This window comes from Engystomops pustulosus, chromosome 3 (assembly GCF_040894005.1).
Source record: "Engystomops pustulosus chromosome 3, aEngPut4.maternal, whole genome shotgun sequence".
Classification (NCBI taxonomy): domain Eukaryota; kingdom Metazoa; phylum Chordata; class Amphibia; order Anura; family Leptodactylidae; genus Engystomops; species Engystomops pustulosus.
In genome coordinates, this window is record NC_092413.1 from 161,938,916 (window position 1) to 161,958,322 (window position 19,407).

Sequence of the window (19,407 nt, forward strand, 5' to 3'; positions counted from 1 at the left end):
AATCCCAGTGAAATACGGCATTATAAACCCCGGCTTTACCGTTCATGCGCTATGGTTAAGGTGCTTGCGCAATGAAGGCATGGTGTACTGCACCGGCTTTATCTAACTGCTGTGCTGGTGTAGGGAGCGCAACAGATGGGTCTGATGTCCCTCATTGGACCCATCTGTAGGAGAGCATGAAGGGTTTTTATAGCGCCCACAAAGGGACTTGTTAAAGGCTGTTTGGGACACTAATCAACCAGTCCATAAGGTGTTCTGGGCATATATAAAAGGGAGCACAGGATGAAATGACAGAACAGATTTATAAAGTTACGGTAATAAACTTTTTAAATAAATGATATTTATGAGTTAAAGGCTGTTCACACATGAAAATATAATTTAGAGGAAAGCCAACACCATATATATGCAGTTCAATCTGCAAGCAGCATGTTGTAAAGCAGGAGGAGCTGAGCTTATTTATATTGATTGTTTTAATGAGTTGCTGGTGGTGCTACCAGTCACTGGCAATGCTCTATAGAGGCCACATTCACACGACCATTGTGGGGACATATATTTCCCAGATACAGGCAGTCCCCAGATTACATACAAGATAGGTTCTGTACGTTTGTTCTTAGGTCAAGAATTAAGTCAGAATTGTATATTTTATAATTGTAACCCCAGACAAATTTTTTTTGGTCTCTGTGACAATTGGATTTTGAAAATGTTGGATTGTCACAAGAACCAGGATTAACAATAAAGCTTAATTGCAGACACCTTTAATAACTGTTTGTTGTAGCCTAGGGCTATAGTACAGTAAATTTCCAACCTCCAGAGGTCCGTTTGTAACTAGGGGTCGTCTGTTAGTCGAGTATTCTTAAAGAGGACAAACGCAGCAGTGTTGCAATTGGAAACCTCTGATAACGCTAGCAAACACTACTGGGCTGTACACTGGAAACGCTGGACTGCTCTCAAAACATGCCCTCTCCATAGGCCAGAGGTGATGATGCGTGTCAGTCACCGCCCCTAAACCCACCCCCTCACGAATACAGCATTTCCAGTGTACAGCGCGGCAGTGTTTGTAAGCGTTATCAGAGGTTTCCGATAAAGCTAGCACTGTAACACTGCTGCGTTACTTTAGTAAGCAGCTCCTAGTGCCATTTTTGAGGGTGATAGGTCCTCTTTAAGTAGGGGACCGCCTGTATACATCCCCATCAAAGGCTATGGTGACAAGGCGGCGGTACAGTGGGGTATGGTACACATACTGTATATCTTTACCCTTGATTGCGCCCCTCTCCAGAGTCCTGGTGTGTGAATGTACCCTTACTGTACACACAGATAACAGTCAATCACATTATATGGAAATAAATAAAATGATTGAAAACACATTTTTCCAAATAATAATAATAATAATAATAATAATAATATAAAGAAGATAAGTTAACTAGCATTAAGAGAAGTTTTTATGTGATACTAATTATCTCATTACATAATATTTCCTTTTTTGACTGTGAAGTTTGTTAGAATATCCAAGATTATGGGGTTTGAGTATTTCAAATTCATACTAGCAATATGGATGCTGGGTTGACATCCGGAAATGCTTCTTTGCAGTCCCACTGACTTTGGACATTGTATATAAGATGGTGGCTGATGGCTGGTTCAAGCAGCAGCATTTTTATTTATTAAATTATTTTTATTCCATTCCCTTATAAACACTTGCTGGATCATTATACGGGGCAGATTTACCCATATTGTCTTACAGTTACACTTGGCAGTACTTAAGCCTCTCCCAATTTATCACAGTGTCTGATTATAAATCAGACAATAAATCTGTCCCTGTAAATCGGTACAGTTCAGCAGCCATAGATTTAGCCAGCAGTGATTATACAATGTGTGTTCCTAGCCATAGGTGGTCTTTTAATCTCATATTTATGCCAGAATCCAAGCGCATTTTGCGTAGTAAATCCCCCCTAATGTTTTATCAGTATGCTTCATGTTTACAAAGAAAGCAGAAACAAAGCACATTTTCGATTCTACATAAAGCAACGCAGCTCCGTTCCTTCTCCTACAGGTAAACAAAGAATTAAAACTACCATAAATATGGTCAGCAGCCAGGTCTGAGCTCTGAAAGGCACTGACAAAAGCAAATAAACCAAAGCACAATAATGAAGAAAAGAGATGGAATTGGAAAATGAAAATACTTTGGATGGGAAAATGTAAACAGGACATTCCAGTATAAGAAAACAAGAGAAAACAGAGAATCCTTCTCTACTAAAATGAGAACTTTATGAAAAAGTGACAAAGAATGCCATCAGATCATACTGAAGGTATTCAGAGATAGCAGCAAGTCTGGATCATTTACTTTTTCGTATAAGAATACCTAAACGCACGGACTCTACATAAGGATTGTTGGGCAAGTTGATCTCTTATGTTTATGGTTCATTTACTAAACGAGGAGACACTACACAATTACTATGACCTAATGCAACTTCTGGAGTGATGGATGGAGCAGAGCATTGGTCCAAGTTACTCATGTCCGGTAATGTACAAAACAAAAAAAAATATTGAATAATGGGAACCACATCCCTCAGGAGATCACCATGATCATAAATAACATGTATGGGAATACAAAAGTAAACGTTCAGCAATTTTACAGCAATTCTTGTGGTCATTTGTGCATTTGCAAAGGATCCTGGGCTTTATGGAGCTACAGTATAGCATGCACTTATAGGAAAAAAAAAACAATCACAAAAAAAAAGATGGAGCCACATGTGGTAAGCTTACAAAGTAGGATGTACGTGGCCCTGTGACCAAACAATAGGCTGCTAGGAATACCTTAGAAGCATAAAAAAATCACTTTATAGGAATAAAGAATCCTTGCTAAGCCAGCAACCTACTTCTATCATCCAGAAATGCCCAGGAGAGACCAAACACTCATAGATTGAATTAGAAACCAATTCTCCTGTGAAGAAGCCCCTTCAGTGGCCAATGTTTACTTGTTTACTTTGTTTTTGGTTGTTATTTGCAACCCCATATTGGAAGAACGGGAGAGCGCGGTGGCGAAATTATCAGCCCGCGGCACCGGGCATCTTGTCCCCGCACTCTGTGCTGCTAATTAGAAATTTCTTTTCTAGGTTATCCCGACGTGTGAAGACTAGCGATAGACAGCACGGGGATCAAGATGAAGAGGAGCGGCGGTAAGTATTTGAAGGTTTTTTTGGTTTTTGACTGGTAGATTTCCTTTAAGTTCTCATGTACATTCAGATATAGAAGGAACTTTATTGAGTCCTGAATTCCAGTCTAAGTTTATATCCATTAGGAACAGGTCAAGCAAGAAGAGGTAAACATATTTCACTAGGTTCATTAAATAAGAGTGTATTCTCTAAAATATTACTCATCAATGAGAGCCAAATCCAAAAAATGTACAATACTGCTTTGAAATGACCTTCCCAATGGTGAAAATGAATAGGTTCTTTGGAAAGGTCTTTTAAGGTTCAGGCTTAAAGGATGAAAGGAATGCCTTTAAGAGAATCCCCATCTCTATTTCACACTCATTCAGTCCTACATTCCTGGCTGGGTCAAATAGCATTGAATAAGGAAACACAAATTACTCTAAGTGGGATTCTAGTGATAAAAGCTACTTTGTGATGGAGAGACCTATACGGAGCCCAGGGTTGAAAACATTGGCCCCCTGCAAGTTAAAAATAACACGTTTAAATGGCTGCTAAATAAATAGGTCTGTGCAGTAATTGTACGGTGTGTAGCATATTATTCCAATATACATGCATATGAAGTATGTGCTCTAGCACTAAACTCGCAAAACTTGATATTTGCATCTTGAGAGCTCAGAGAAATTGGTATCTGGTACCAAGTATTTAAACCCTAAAACCTGTTCTAACAATCACCCAGGACTGTTTGGACCATGTGTCAGCCTTTAGAAGTTACAGTGGCTGGTTAAATGTTGGCACTGAAGACTTCAGTTCCCGACCCAACTAAGGGTGCTGGAGGTAGGTGTAAGCATGCACACATATGCGGGATTTTACAAATGTCAATTTTCCAACAGAAATCTCTAGTTATCTGGCAAAATATTGTCCACTGCAAAAATGTAAGTAAAAAAGTTTCTGCTTAACAATTATGATTCCTTTATTTACAAAATGCTCACAGATTACCCAGCGCTGCATAGAGCTTGCCAGATTGGTCCCCAACGGGGCTCACAATATAATCAACCTACCAGTATGTTTTGGAGTGTTGGAGGAAACCAGAGGACCCAGAGGAAATCCATGCAAACACGGAGAGAACATACAAACTCTTTGCAGATGTTGATCCAGGGAATTGAACACAGGTCCTCAGCACTGCAAGGCTGTGATGCTTACCACTAAGCCCCCGTATCGGTTTAACAAAACATACTCCAGCAGGAAAACACTGGAGGTGAAGGGGTCAGAATGGGATAAAACAAGTAGTTCTTATTATTCCCACTCCTGCACTGCACAGTTACCTACTGATATCTATCTATTATCCAAAAAATGCCAATCACTGACCATGGCCAGTCCCTGATCTGGAGTCAAGAATTTTTCATTTTTCTTCGGGCGAAAGTTTTTACTTTGCAAAAGGACTAAAGTGAAGAAACCAGCACACACCGAGTCAGAAGAGGAGCAATATTAGTAATAACTAATAACATCTCAACCACATCTCGCCCTTTTATCAAATGCATTTTTGCCCTAAATCCCATCAGCACTCTTCCTTCACCCCACCCCAGCCTATTTCATTAATCAATGTCATCGCATTCATCTGTCCTCTCCTACTGCTGTTAGTGATGATAACTCAGTATTTATTCATAGGGCACTGACATTTTGTACCCTTCTGTTCTCACTGTTTAGAATTATTTGTATGTGGAGTTTATATTACATATGCAGTTTTATTTCCTTGTTTTCATTTCCGCAATTCCTCTAATTTTATCCACTTGCAATTTTATCCTCATCCCACCCACTTCAGTTCAACAGTTGCCTCATTAGTCATGTATCTTGTGACCAAAGGGAATGCGGGGGTGCCTTCAACTCCTTCTACATAACTACCATTCTGGATCTCACTAAGTCAATGACATATTAAATCTGAATAAGACATCTACACATAAAAGGACTCTATATACTGTATGTCATTACAGAATGAGTCACTGTAATGCAGTTACATAGTGACTCAAGGAGAAGGTCAGTAATGATGTCACCACAGACAGTCGTGCTTTCGGTCGGGAGCTACACAGGAGGCTAGCAGTCAGTGGCAAGCCACAAGGATGTAAACAGTTCTCACAATATGGCAAATGGGGTTGTGAAGCAAAGAAGCTTTGACCCACATGTCACAGGTCAAACAAACAAAAGCAACATCAAAAAAAGATTAGGCTGCCCAAAGACCCTAACATACCAAAAGACCACATCAATATAAATAAAGTGAGCGGAACTGATTAACACCAACAACAGCTACTGACAAATCAATGATCCCAAGTCTAAGCTGAAATATGAATCATTTAAAAAATGTCCCAATATTATAATGCTGATGGATATCTAAATAGGATTGATTGAGGTGATATTATATTCATTACAAACAGTGGAACGTCATGGATTTAGAGAAATGATACTATTCATCTGGCCATGTCATAGCATTACATAAGGCCGAGCAATGGGCGCAGCCGGCGTTTTTTCTATCTGACGTAGAATAAACGCTGCGCAGCCGACTGCCCCGATACATCAAGAGGTTTTTTCCTCGAGCATCGGTGTATGATAAATATGCCCCTACATCTTTATGGAAGTAAAGGGGTAAACGTCAGCTCCCTAACTGAATGGAGAAGCATCTTCCTGACCTCAAGTCTAATTATTACAAAACTCTCCAACCCAAAGTCTACTCATTATTACAAAACTGAATAAGGTATTGGGGGAGTAATACTGAACCCCCAATAAAGGGGGATTCCAATAGTCAGCCCCCACAGATCTAACAGTCATCACATTATAAGTGTATTAGTGATAACTCAATATATCAGGGATGCACCTTTGTGCCTTTTGCATAAAGTGTAAAATTCAGATTTGTACAGAACTACAACAGGACACCTATAGGCACTATGCATATAGAAGGGAAACTATCTCTATAATATAGCACAATATGGAGCTCCCATGCAGCAGGACTGCATAGAATTCAACCAAGCATGGACTACTATTCACTGGTACAGAGACACTCGGGGGCTGTATGCTGACCAAAAAGTTAGCGTCTATTACATTGTATTCTAAAAAAACAGATGTGAACTATGTGATTAAAGAAATAATGATTTCACATCCTTAGTGCAGGCACACAAAAAGAAAACAATCAAGTCAAAAGTCAAACTATTTTTTGCTGAGAATGGGGATTTCTTTGTTTTTGAGTATATGAACATTTTGTCTCAGCTTCAGCTTTATTCCATTTTTCTTCCTTCTCTCATAGCCGGGGTGATTCATCTTTTAACCGTCTCCTCAGCAGTACACTGAGGCTGCTCTGTTCTACTCCCGCTGTGGGAAGCCACGTCAGCAGGAAACCCTGCTGGCTGCCAGGTCACATTCATAACTGTCTAGAGCAGTCAACAAGCAATACAGTCCAGTACTTTTGGTTTTCACAAGTATACAGGGCTCAAAGCCTGGAAAATGGAGCAGACCAGAAGCCTGAGACGCAGTGTAAAGTGAAGTTCACTTTTTGTTCATTTGAGAAAGTTTTCTGGGTACAAAAATAGAAATAATATCAAAAATAAGTCCCCAGAAACAAAGAGTATCAAAACTGATGCATCTTACTCAGAATAACCCAGGAATGGGTTGACCTGCAAAATGGACTTGACAGTGAATGGCAATCTGCAGCTTTCTATGTATTGTGATTCATGCAAAATGGTGCAAAATTTTCTATTGAAATTATTTGTGTCTGCAGTTTCCCATACAAAGTGGGACCTGATGTCACCTTCCTACTACCAATCAAGATTGAGGCAACTCTAAACACATCTTTACGCAATGAAAAGTGTTAGAAATGGGGAAACATGATAACATTGGCAAATCCACACCAATGTGGGCACACATAGGTTAAATTTGTGGGCATAAAAAAAAATCACATTGTGATTGGAATACATAATGTGATTCTGGGTAAGAAAGTCTAACAGAGTAAGAATCTACACATCTGGACACTAACAGAAATGTCATTTGTTTTTAATAAATTTGGTTTCCTGCTTTTTAAAGTTTTTATTTTTTTTCCTCAATGTTTCAAACTGTGCTGTTGCTCAACACAGCAGAAGAGTTGCCAAATCTCAGTGAAATTACTTACAGTCAGTAAAAGTGTTGTAGAATTTTCATCCACATAAGTAAAAAAGTCATATGATATGTTCCTGGCGAAAGCATCACAATAACATAACACCATAACCTTGGATGAGGCGGACTGTCTTTCCAGCTGCAATCCACTACTACAGTTTTTGTCATTTGTTTTTTAAAGATTACATGTCACAAAAGTTTCCATAAATCTGGTAGGACCAGTTACAGGAGCATGCCACTGTCTTCCATAGAAAAAAAAGGTTAATGTAGCTTTCCAGGTGTAAAAAACTTGTATAATTCCCAAGCAAACTCATGGCTGTATTAGCTCAAAAGGTGCTTCTGCTCAATACCGAGAAAAGTTTTTTTTGTTCTAATAAATTAGTAAAAATATCAACATTTTAGTTTTTTTTCCTGTCAGGATAGGGTACAGAGTGTACATTAATAAGCAAAAAAATAACTTTGCTTCATTGCAGCCAATTGGTTAGATCAAAAGAGTGAAAGATTTCAAGGGGTCTGAATACTTTCTGTACCCACTGTAACCACAAACCTGATGTAATTTGAAAGAGGAGATCTTATCTTTAATATGGAACACGAATGTTTCCAGGTCCTATAGAATTGAAGATAGAGGCATCTGACACCCTGCAGACTCTAAACTTCACTTTTCTAATCTATCTAATATGACTCTTTTCTGATCATTTTCATATGAAAAGAGTCATATTAGAAATTTTCATATGAAAAGAGTCATATTAGAAATTTTTTGTTGGGGGCGAAATTTCACATAAAAGAGGGAATTCCAAAAAGAACATTTCACACCATCCGTAAGGTGGCTAAAAGTTTAATGGGGTAAAGTCTCTTGATTGTCTTCTTCTTGAACAATTTAAATAGACTGCGTACTGTATACAAAATAGAATTTTCTTCACCTCAAAAATAAATCACTATAAAAGCAATAAACAGACAGCTTTCTATTTCCCTATATATTACAGGATATAGCATACACCATCCAGTACCTTACATTCCTATTCCACACAAGTACATATGATGAATGCCAGGCTATCCAGCAGGAAGTGATTAATTATGTTATGATTGCATCATATGAGATCCTTGGAGAATTGCATTAATGACTCTTAAGCCATCATTTTATAAGAATATAATGGGAATAACAATAATAACATTTCTAGTAAAAGAGTTGTCTCTAAAAAATAGGACACCTAATATATTTTGCAGAATGACGAAGAAACGGAATTGGAAACAGATTTAGGAGCGACTTTCCTCATAAAAATACATAAAAAAGATTTCCCCTTTTATTCAGTCCCATCTGGAAGGAATATTGTCCTGCTATTTAGAATTTTTTGACTTCCCATGAAGCTTCAGACTATACATGACAAGTGAAAGACATAATGGGGCACATTTCCTTACCCGTCCCGTCGCGATCCCCGCTGTGCGTTGTCCGACGAGGATCCGGATTTCCCGCGATTCACATAGCTTGGGCGCCCGATTTCCTGCATGTGTCGCTTCCCCACTGAGGTCCGCTGGAGTTCACCTTCTTTTTCCTGGCGCATGTGAGTGCTGATCTTGCGACACAATTTTGTTTTTAAATTTCGCGGTTTGTCCGAATCAGTCGGGTTGTCTGTCGTCGACGCCCCCCGATTTGTGTTGCATGCAAGCCGGCGTAATTCAGGGCAAAACAGTTAAAATTCGGGAAACCCGGCGAAAATGCGCTGTTCGGACCCTTAGTAAGTGTGCCCCAATGTATCTGAGTTACACATGTTGTATGAGTCCAAAGCTGGAACATGTGTAATAGGTGCCCTCTGAAAGATGAGAAAAGGAGATATCTACACATAGAGATAGCAGACCACTCTTGAGGTTAGTGCCGATGGAAGGTAGTCAAGATATCTTGTGTGATGTCTACATCAGATCCTGGGTGAGACTGTTCCCCAGCCTTATACAGAAGCCAGAAAGAATAAACAGGGCTAAAAGTCTCAGCCAGACTGAATATATGCAATGAATTAAAAATGCACCTCTACAACCCCCCCTGCAACTTTTTTGGCCTCACTAAAAAAAAAGAAATCAGTTTGGCACTAGCAGAACATAAAGTTTCAGAAATCCTATATAAAAGAGAGGGGGGGTCAGACTGTGAAAATATCATCTATTTAATTGCTGAGAGCAGTCCAACATACCCCACAAGAGCACAAGAACAACAACCACTGTTCACTTCATGGAAACTATTCTCCATCCTTCCACATTCACGTACAATTATGTGATGTTTTGCTTTTGTGTCTGACACTAGAAGCAAAAACTAAATATATTACTTCAATAAAATGTGTTCTTTCTCCAATCAGAAAGGAGCTTCTTGTCAGTAGACAGTAATGACCTTCGCCTCCCCTTTCCCAGGGTAAAATAGCTGCATAGTCATCTAATAGTGAATATGGATACAGTTACGCTGGGTGATTAATACCCACACATTTTGGAAACCCTTTCCAACAAATTCTGGCTTTTACCAGGTGACTTAAAAAAACAAAGTAACAAAGAATTCAATTCAGGAATGGCCTGCGAAAGGGCGGGGCAAAGTGGGCAATTACCCATGCCCCCCTCCCAAACTAAAAGGGCAGAATGCCCACCATGAGTACGGACCTGCCTCTGGCAAGTACCGGCAGCAAGGACAGAGGCAAGTCTATGTGCTCAGCCTGCGCACACACTATGATGGCGCGGGGCCTGTGTCTGATGACATCATAGAGTGCGTGCTGGGGCAGAGCACATAGATGTGCCTCCGCCCTATCTGCTGCGAGGCAGCTGTGGACATTTTTCTAATGAGGGGAGGCAGCCGTGGAAATTTTGTTAATGAGGGTGCAGCTGTGGACAGATTAGGAGTAAGCGAAGGCAGATTCAAAAGAATATATATAACTATTATAGATATATAACTATACTACATATATCTATGTACAATATGTACCACTATACTACTTTGTCTACGTCTTGTACATATATAGAACTATGTACTGGAAGATGCTTAAAAGTGTTTTTCAAAAGATATTAACCTTATGACAGGTCATTACTTTTTTTTTTTTTGTTCAGGTCATTGCTTGAGCGTTACAAGCTTTATAAATTTTGTAAAAATGTAATACGATATAGAGAATAGGTCTAAAAGAAGGCTTTATAGTCAGGCTGTATAAACCTGCTGCAAAAATAGCTAATACTAATCCATGACATCTATGATCTGCATGGTAAAACCACAGAATGCTACAAATTGCCTAAATTAATCTGGGGCTGCTATGCCAGTACAGAAAAGATTAGAGCTCAAACAACCGCTTGGCACATCTACTTGGAACAATGCAAGTTCAGAGAACCTCAGACTGAATAACTGAAGATAACGCTTGAATAAATGGTTTCTAGAATATAAAAATAGCACAAACACTCTACAGTGTTTGGAATTGTGTAAAAATAATAAACCTAATATTCCAAGCTGACTTTCTCAGAGGAAAAGTCACATTAGTGCCTGAGGTGCTGGGCTACCCTATGATATTATTCTCTAGTATCGACCTGAGGGAGTCATTCCTTCAAGGACAGAATTTGTTATACACTGTGATCCAAGTTTTATCTGAATGTATCTTTTATTGAGAAAAGGCCTGAGAAACAAAACATAAGGAATGTGTGTGAAATGAAACTGCACTTCATGTTCATGTCATCTTCACCCGTCTATTATATTCAAGAGATGCTTATGACTATACCATGAGTACCGAAATAAAACCTTACAAGGTGAAACGGGTGGTTCCATTTTACATAGATTGACTACAGAATCTTTTGGGGTAGTTTATGCAGTTGAGTTTCTATGTAATCTGACACTGCAATGCGGGTTTGACAGTGCCATTTAAAGGGTCAACACCAGAAATAGGTGGTGTTTGGCTTCGGGCTTGGGTTCAGCCAGACCTGACGGACCCTAATCCCCCTGGGTTTGCCCATCACTACTAGTAAGACAGAATTCAACAGAGAATTTTCAGAGAAAAGCAATGTAGGAAGGATGGTTAGAGCTGTAAATGGACAAGGAAGCACTTTGGCTTAATACTTGCGGTTATTCAGCTTAGAAAAAAGACGGCTAAGGGGAGACCTCAATACAGAGATCTCTCCAATGATCTTTTTAGACCTAAGCCTGTGGCCAAGGCAAGAGGGGGAATATTTACGCCTAGAGAATAGGTGGTTCTACAATCATCATAAACAGAAATTTTTTACAAAATGTATTTGGCAAAATGTATCATAAGTCATACTCGATTGCTCGTTTCGAATAACGAACCCCATTGAAGTCAATGGGAGACTCGAGCATTTTTCAAGCATATTTTTTATTGAGAAATAAGGAAGTCAGTCCTGTTTCTTTGTTTGTTTTATTCAATGGAATATTCGTGGCACTTCAAAAAGGAGAATGACCCGTGTTAAACATCTGCAATGTGTTCTTCACAAATATTGTTCTTCACATACTATTTTGAGGAACACTTTTCTGCACCAATGTCTTCTGATAAGTAAGCAGACGTATGGAAACATCTGCAATGTGTTCTTCAGTGAAGAACACATTACAGATGTTTCTGTATGTCTGCTAACTTATCAGAAGACACTAATGCAGAAAGGTGTTCCTCACAATAGTATGTGAAGAACAATATGTGTGAAGATTCTTCACACATATTGTTCTTCACATACTATTGTGAAGAACATCTTTCTGCACTAATGTCTTCTGATAAGTTAGCAGATGTATGGAAACATCTGAAATGTGTTCTTCACTGTGTTCACTGTGTTCTTCACTTAAATGATCCTTAAGTGAAAACTCGTTCTCGAGCAGGCGAAATACTCATCAGAGCAACGAGCCGTTTCGAGTACGCTGATACTCAAACGAGCATCAAGTTTGGTCGAGTATGCTCCCTCATCTCTAATCTTGAAGTATCTGGTGGGCGGCGCGACCGCTCAGCAAAACTACTCCAGGTCTGACCTAATGTAGTTTTGTGAAAAAAGAACGGAAGTTTGCTGGTTTTTCAAAAGAACATAGGCACGCACCCAGCATGGCCGTGGTGTGAAGATGGCGTATTTGATATTCACTGTGCAAGAATTTGCGATAATTTCAGAGAACTGGCGTAGAAGCAGTGATAAATCTCCCCCATGGTGTGTATTGGTGAAACCAGTTGAATACTACAAGTAACCAACAAAGTCACCTGGCAGCAGCTTTCTGCAGTCTCCCAGTTCAGTACAAGTTGGCTAGGTGCACAGGCTAACTGTACATAGATACGGTAGCCTCATAAAAGATCTTTTATAATGACAATTTCACAGTAATTCCCTGTAATGTATACAGGCACTGAATCCAATGAAATATTTTGCGCATTTCACAGTCTGCAGTCTTACTAGAATACATCTCGCCACAGGACTGCTGATTTTTTTCATCTAAAATAAACCCATTATAGTTTCCCTTTAAATAGTGGAAACATAAACCAAGCCTAAGTTTCTGCTCCCGGGCACCAGAAACCACAGTGAAGGATTTAGAATCTCCAGTCTCACTATTAAATAAGGCTAGTGTGAGAAAAGTTTTGCAGTTACAGTCTAACACAGACGTCAGTCTTCCTTACCTTGAATGCACTGCAGTGTTCCGTCCTCTGCGCGTATTGTAAAGGTTTCTCCTGGGTTAACCTGAACTAGAATGACCTGTCAAAAAAAAGATAAAAGTCCTTCAGAACAATGTAACATCTGGTGAATCCACTGGAGCAGGTAATGACTTCATACACTACCCATACCTAATGTAGTGGTGTAAATTAAAAAAAAAATACATCACATTACACAAAATATGTCTCTTCTCTGACTTTAAATAAAAGGTAATCTACCAACAAAATCAAGTCTGATAATCCAGGACAATTACTGATAGATCCAGCCTCAGTGACTGTGGTAATCTTCTTATATATGCTATCCACGACCTCCTTCCTTCTAAAACCAACTTCGAATTATTACTATAATTATGCTGATGAGTCTGAGGGGTTACCTAGACCGTTACACTGCATCACCCTCCCCCTTGCTCATTCAGCTTTTGTGCAGTGAACACTTCTTCTCAGTGCTGAATGAGCAGGGGAGAGGGTGAGACAGTATAACAGTCTGTAAAGCCAGAGCAAAGAGGACCTAGCGTAGCCTTCAGGATCACTAACATAATTTTAAAAGCTGATTTTAGGAGAAAGGGGGCCATGGATAAATATAAGAAGATTACCAAAGTCACAGTGCCAGGATCTGTGAGTAAGTGTCCCTGGTTTATCATGATGGATTTTGGTAGATTTCCTTTAAATAACATAATGAATGTCATGTAATTTCAGCTATATGAAAGATAATGTGCAAAAAATAGATGCACAAGCTGTACCTGCAATTCATTTTAATAAGAGTATGAAAGACTTGCTTCATTACATGAAACCTGTTAGCAGGACATCAGAATGGTACACAATCTGAAAACACTACATAATAAATATTGACATTTTTCTGCTCTATACTATGATGCTCACTGTTCATCATGAAAAAAGTCCTTTGGATTTTCAAATAGTGTTTAGGTTTGAAAATATTAGTTGCACAACACATTGGGGGACATTTATTATTTTTGGAGTTGTTTTTTGGTACCCATAGATTTGCACTGTAATTATATATTGTGCTGCATGATCTTAATGTACCGTATTTGCCAAAGAATGACAAAGGAGTGTCAGAAATTACACACCACAACTATAAAGAGGTTTAAAAGTTGGTGTCTTGCTTTTTTTGTCTTGTTATGCACCAAAAACAGTGCAAAAAGTGTTGGGAAACTAGAAGTGCCAAAAAAGTGTTGTAGTCCATATCTGGAATTTTATTAGATGCAACACTTTAAATGTATGTAAACTTTGCTGGGCGGATGAAAAGTGAAAATTTTTTTCCTCAAATATGCGCTAAAAAAAGTAGCAAAAATAAAATTTAAAAAATTGACCCCTTATGACTTCATAAATGTAATCAGAGCATCTGAAAAATCTGTATATAATACACAACTCACAAAGGCGTCTCCATAGTTTATGCATATGCAAGGAAGCCGCCGTTATCTCGGTGACAGATTTTGCTCAGATGCTCTGTTAATTGTCATCTTTGCCCACGGTTGCTATGTTGCATCGTTTGATTTAAGTCAACAGCAGAGAACATTGCATGTTTATCTAGGACGCAATACTTCTTCAAAAGGCCAAAAAACACATTTCTCTTCCAGTAATTGGTGATATTTTCTTGTCATTTTCACAACTTCAAAACAAACTGAGGAGGATTTACCTGTCTAATATTTTTAGCATGTGAGGTTCAAAAATTTTACCCTTCATCATCCTGCAATTAATACCCCATAATAACAATTAGAAAAACAGAATAGAAAAAATGTTGGCAATTAATTGAATTAATTGAAATGGAAAACTGAAACATTACATAGACATGTTCAAACCCTTTACTCAGGCTGAAATGGCAGAAACTAAAGACTATATCTTCATAAGTATTATTCCACAAGGTTCTGGGGGTTTTCCTATTCTTCTTTACAGATCCTCTCCAGCTCAGATTTTCTGTTTAATAGGGTCCATGTCAGTAATCCGGCCAGGCCACTCAAGGACATTCACAGAGTTGCCCCAATGCTACTCTTGTGGTCTGTGTGTTTAGGGGTATTGTCTTATATTCCAGTAAACCATTTGTCCAGACTGTAGTAGAGCACTCTTTGTGCTGAACTCTATCCAGGGTTGGCTCCAGGTTTCAGTGGGCCCCTAAGAGCATTGTAGTAAACTCACATGGCAGCATTAAAAATTCAGAAACTAAAACAGTCTCTTGTTCCCTAAAATATTCCCTAATTTATCATACAAACAGCCCCCTCTTGGTTATTTCATATAAAGCCCCCCTTACCCCCTGGATTCATTAGATACAGCTCCCACTCACCCCCACGAATTCCTTATGTAGAGACTTTTGTGGTCCGTCCCCCCGCAGCTCTAGCCCCGGCACATGCCGGTTATACCCAGTGATGGCGCCAACCATGACTATCCAGCTTTACCTCAATACTGTCAATTTTTCCTGACCATCCACTAAATCAACCTCACATCACAATCTTGCCACCACCATTCTTTATTTGATGAACGGTTATGGGCAAGTGGTAGACAGTGCCTAGTTTTCTACAGACAATGGGGCAGATTTATCAAGTGTCTGAAAGGCAGAATATTTCTAGTTGCCCATGGCAACAAATCACTGCTCCCCTTTAAAATATTCATGAGCACTGGTAAAATGAAAGCTCAGCTGTGATTGGTTGCCATGGGCAACTGGAAATATTCTGACTTTCAGACACTTGATAAATCTAAATATGTTTAGAATTGAGGCCAACAATGTAATCTTGGTTTCATTAGACAGAATAATCTTGCTTCTCCCAGTCAAAATGTACTTTACGTGCTGTATGATAACTTTAAGCAGAATTCTATATGTCTTTTACCGAGGTGTTGGATGCTACTGGCCACTCTGCCACAAAGCCCAGATTGGTGAAGTGCTGTAGTGATGATTGACCTTTCATCTGCACACAAGATCTTTAAAGCCAAGCCAAAATGAACATTAGGATCTTGGACATCTCACCAAGGCCCTTTTCTCCACATTAGTTTGTTGGGACAGCTAGCTCTATGAAGAAAGTTGTTCTAAACTTCTTCCATATAAAAATAAGGGAGGCCACTGTGGTCTTTGTAACATTCAGTGTGGCAGAAATTAGTTTCTCCAGATTTGCTCCTCTACAAAATCCTGTCTCTACATGTAGGTTGTTCCACTTCCTAAAAAACACCTCAATTTACTACATGTGAAGTTCAATCTGGGGGTTGAAACATCTCAAAGATGATCAAGAGAAATGAGAGGTCCTCAATCCTAAATTTCAAGCACCATTGCATAAAGTCTAAGGAGCTCATTTACTAAGGGTCGGAGCGCATTTTCGTCGGGTTTCCCGCCGATTTCTGTTTAGCGCCAAATTGCCCCAGGATTTTGGCGCACACGAGCGGATTGTGGCGCATTGAACGCGATAGAAATCGGGGGGCGGGCTGATGGATTCGGACAACTCGCAGAATTTAACAATTAGAAATGTGTCGCAAGACACGCACTTACAAGCACCGCGAAGTGACCTCCAACGGACCTCGGTGCAGAAGCGACGGATGCAGGAACTCGGGCGCACGAGCTACGTGAATCGCGCCGGACCCAAATCCTCGTTGGACAATGCCCCGCGGGATTGTGACAAGACCGGGTAATTAATTCTGCCCCTAAATGTCCAATATGAGTGCAGAATGAAGGGAAAAAAAACTTAGCACAACATAACATTAGACAGACTTAACTGCACTTGTGTGTGATCAGAATCTATGAAGCCAAATAAATTAATTGTGCAAGCTTTGCTTTTAGTGCAGCCTTTTTTCACCCACGATATTGCTACAGAAATCCATGTATTGTTACACTCCAGGTACAAGTTGTTTTTATATGGTATGTTGTGACAGGTACGTGTCAAGTTCACAGAGTGTGGACCAGGATATGACATGAATGGTGACCAAAGCTTTCCCAATATTATTTTTAAACATTTCAGTATAAACTGAAGCAGAAAAGTTGCGTAAAACAAGTTTGCACTTGTGTGTGATCAGAATATAACTATGTAATATAAACAAAAATGTCATCAGGATGTCTCCCATTTCTTGGCTTCTAAGACAGCTAAACCAATCGTGTCATAAAAATCAAAGGAGGCCAGGATCTCAGAACCTCCAAGAAATGGTTCCATGGGATGTCAGACACAAATGCCTAGCTAAGCATATACGGCTTCTTTTCCATAGTAATTTACAGAGGCTGTGGAAATCTAAGAGTTCTCTGCCAGACTCCTACATGTTTCTCATTACATGTCTAATTTAAACATCTTCAACATGTCCTCAAACCTGCACAGAATTTTCTGCTTTTTTTTATCAAACTCCCTTAACATGTATTCTTCTACACTTTACTTGCAAAGTTTTGGTGCAGATTCTAAATTGAATTTTTACAGCACAGCAAGTAAATTCCCTGCAAAGCAGCAGCACCAAACTTTAAAGGGCATCTACCACCAGGAGGAAAAACTGTATGCAAATAAGCCTTAGGGGCTCCATTAACACCTAGAGACTGGAGCCCCTCAGGTTCATTTGCATACAGTCATTCATTCTGGTGGTAGATGCCCTTTAAAGTTTGGTGCTGCTGCTTTGCATAGAAGGGACTCCTTGTATTATATATTACTATGATGCCTGGAGTTCTGTCTTCAACACTGCGATTTGTCTGTGAAATCTGTCTAGTGCACAGTTTATGACATGAGTCTGTGGCTCAGTGAAAATGATGGGGTGCACAAGGTTGCCGTCCATGTGCTTTGTGATCCATATGAATCCGAAAGAAGTCTATAAATTCACCAAAAGATGGGTCAACCACTGAAAAAACATGTCATCAAGATCAACAAGATCAGAACTATAAATAAAGCATTAGTTGTCTGTACCCAATAAATGGTACAGAAGGATGGAATATACAGGAAGGCAATCTGTACCATATACAATATAACTACAGCATTATTGATAAGACACCACCACATAACCAGCTTCTTTACAACTAACTTTAGTAAGTTAAATAGTTTAGTAAGTTAAAGGGAACCTGTCACCAGGAGACCCATTTTTAGCACTCTGCCAGTCCCCACAGAGCATAGTACATACACTGCCAAAGTGTTTTTGTATTAAAAATTGGTTTTACAGAAAAAAGATATGTTATATTGTACCTTTCATTAGCATCTGCTGTGTGACTAGGCAGTTGCCTTTTGGGAGGAGCTGGAAAGGAGCAGTTTTCCCCCCCACCCTTGGGGAACAGCTTCTCCATGTGACCTTTTCAAATATATGAAAACACCCATCACTTGGCTTAGCGACGCCCCTGCTCCACTACAGCCAATCCTGAGTGTGGGGAGTTATTCATATATTTGAAAAGGTCACATGTTCCCCAAGGGTGGGGGGGGGGAAACTGCTCCTTTCTAGCCCCTCCCAAAAGGCAACTGCCTAGTCACACAGCAGATGCTAATGAAAGGTACAATATAACAAATCTTTTTTTCTGTAAAACCAATTTTTAATACAAAAACACTTTGGCAGTGTATGTACTATGCTCTGTGGGGACTGGGGGAGTGCTAAAAATGGGTCTCCTGGTGACAGGTTCCCTTTAAGTAAATGAAACAGAAAATGTAATTACAAATATTACCAGTAAAGTGATTTAGAAAAGCTGGAATTTTCTGTCACAACAACAAATCTAAATGAAGGACGGGAAGTGCCTCAATAATTGTCATGTTTTGCAAATCCTTGAGTAGAGCCATACAAACTGGCAGATTCACTCCCAAGTAATTACAGCAGATCTGTAAAAAAAACACCCTTTTTCCATGTTTCTAATATATCTGTAGTTCCCCAGTATGTACAAGTCAGTGAGTAGTGCCTTAGGAATTGCTTTCTAACTGAAAATTCCTCAGATCCATTGTTTCAGTTAGAAAAGTAAATACACTGCTCTTCAGCAGGCCGCAATAATAGCTGCCCATGTGATGCTCTCCTGATGCATCATTAAGGCAGGAGGCAGCTCAGAGAAAGAAAAATCAAACATTCAAGAATGATGTGTGGTACATGTTGCAGAATGACTGTCACCTCCTGGCTTGTTTTTTTTACCATTGGGAAAGGTAGGAAGATGTGTATTTCTAAATCATATTCAGTCAACTTAATTTAAAGGGGTGTGCCCATTACAGCAAATTAAAGTTATTGTTTGTATTATAAAAAGTTATACAATTTTCTAATATACTTTCTGTATCAATTACTCATCGATTTCTAGATCTCTGATTGCTGTCCTTCTAAAGAAAGTATCTATGTTTACTTCCAGTGGACAGAAATCTGATCATGGTCACACAGGTGCACGGCTCGTTATCATGCTGATAACAGTGCTGATTATTCTCTGCATGATAACAAGTCATTCACCTGGGTGACCATGGTCAGATTTCTGTCCAGGGGAAGTAAACATAGAAGCTTTCTATAGAATGACAGCAAGCAGAGATCTAGAAAACCATGAGGAATTGATACAGAAAGTATATTGGAAAGTTGTATAACTT

At 39.3% G+C, this 19,407-nt stretch overlaps 1 protein-coding gene across 2 annotated transcripts in view; it reads right to left on the reverse strand.

Annotated features, from left to right (window-relative positions):
* FNDC3B (fibronectin type III domain containing 3B) overlaps positions 1-19,407 on the reverse strand; it is a 188,027-nt gene that overhangs the window by 127,639 nt on the left and 40,981 nt on the right. For both annotated transcript variants that reach the window (XM_072142793.1, XM_072142794.1), the window contains exon 3: positions 12,878-12,953. In XM_072142793.1, coding sequence (XP_071998894.1) covers positions 12,878-12,953 — 76 coding nt within the window. The remainder of the gene's footprint in view (positions 1-12,877; positions 12,954-19,407) is intronic.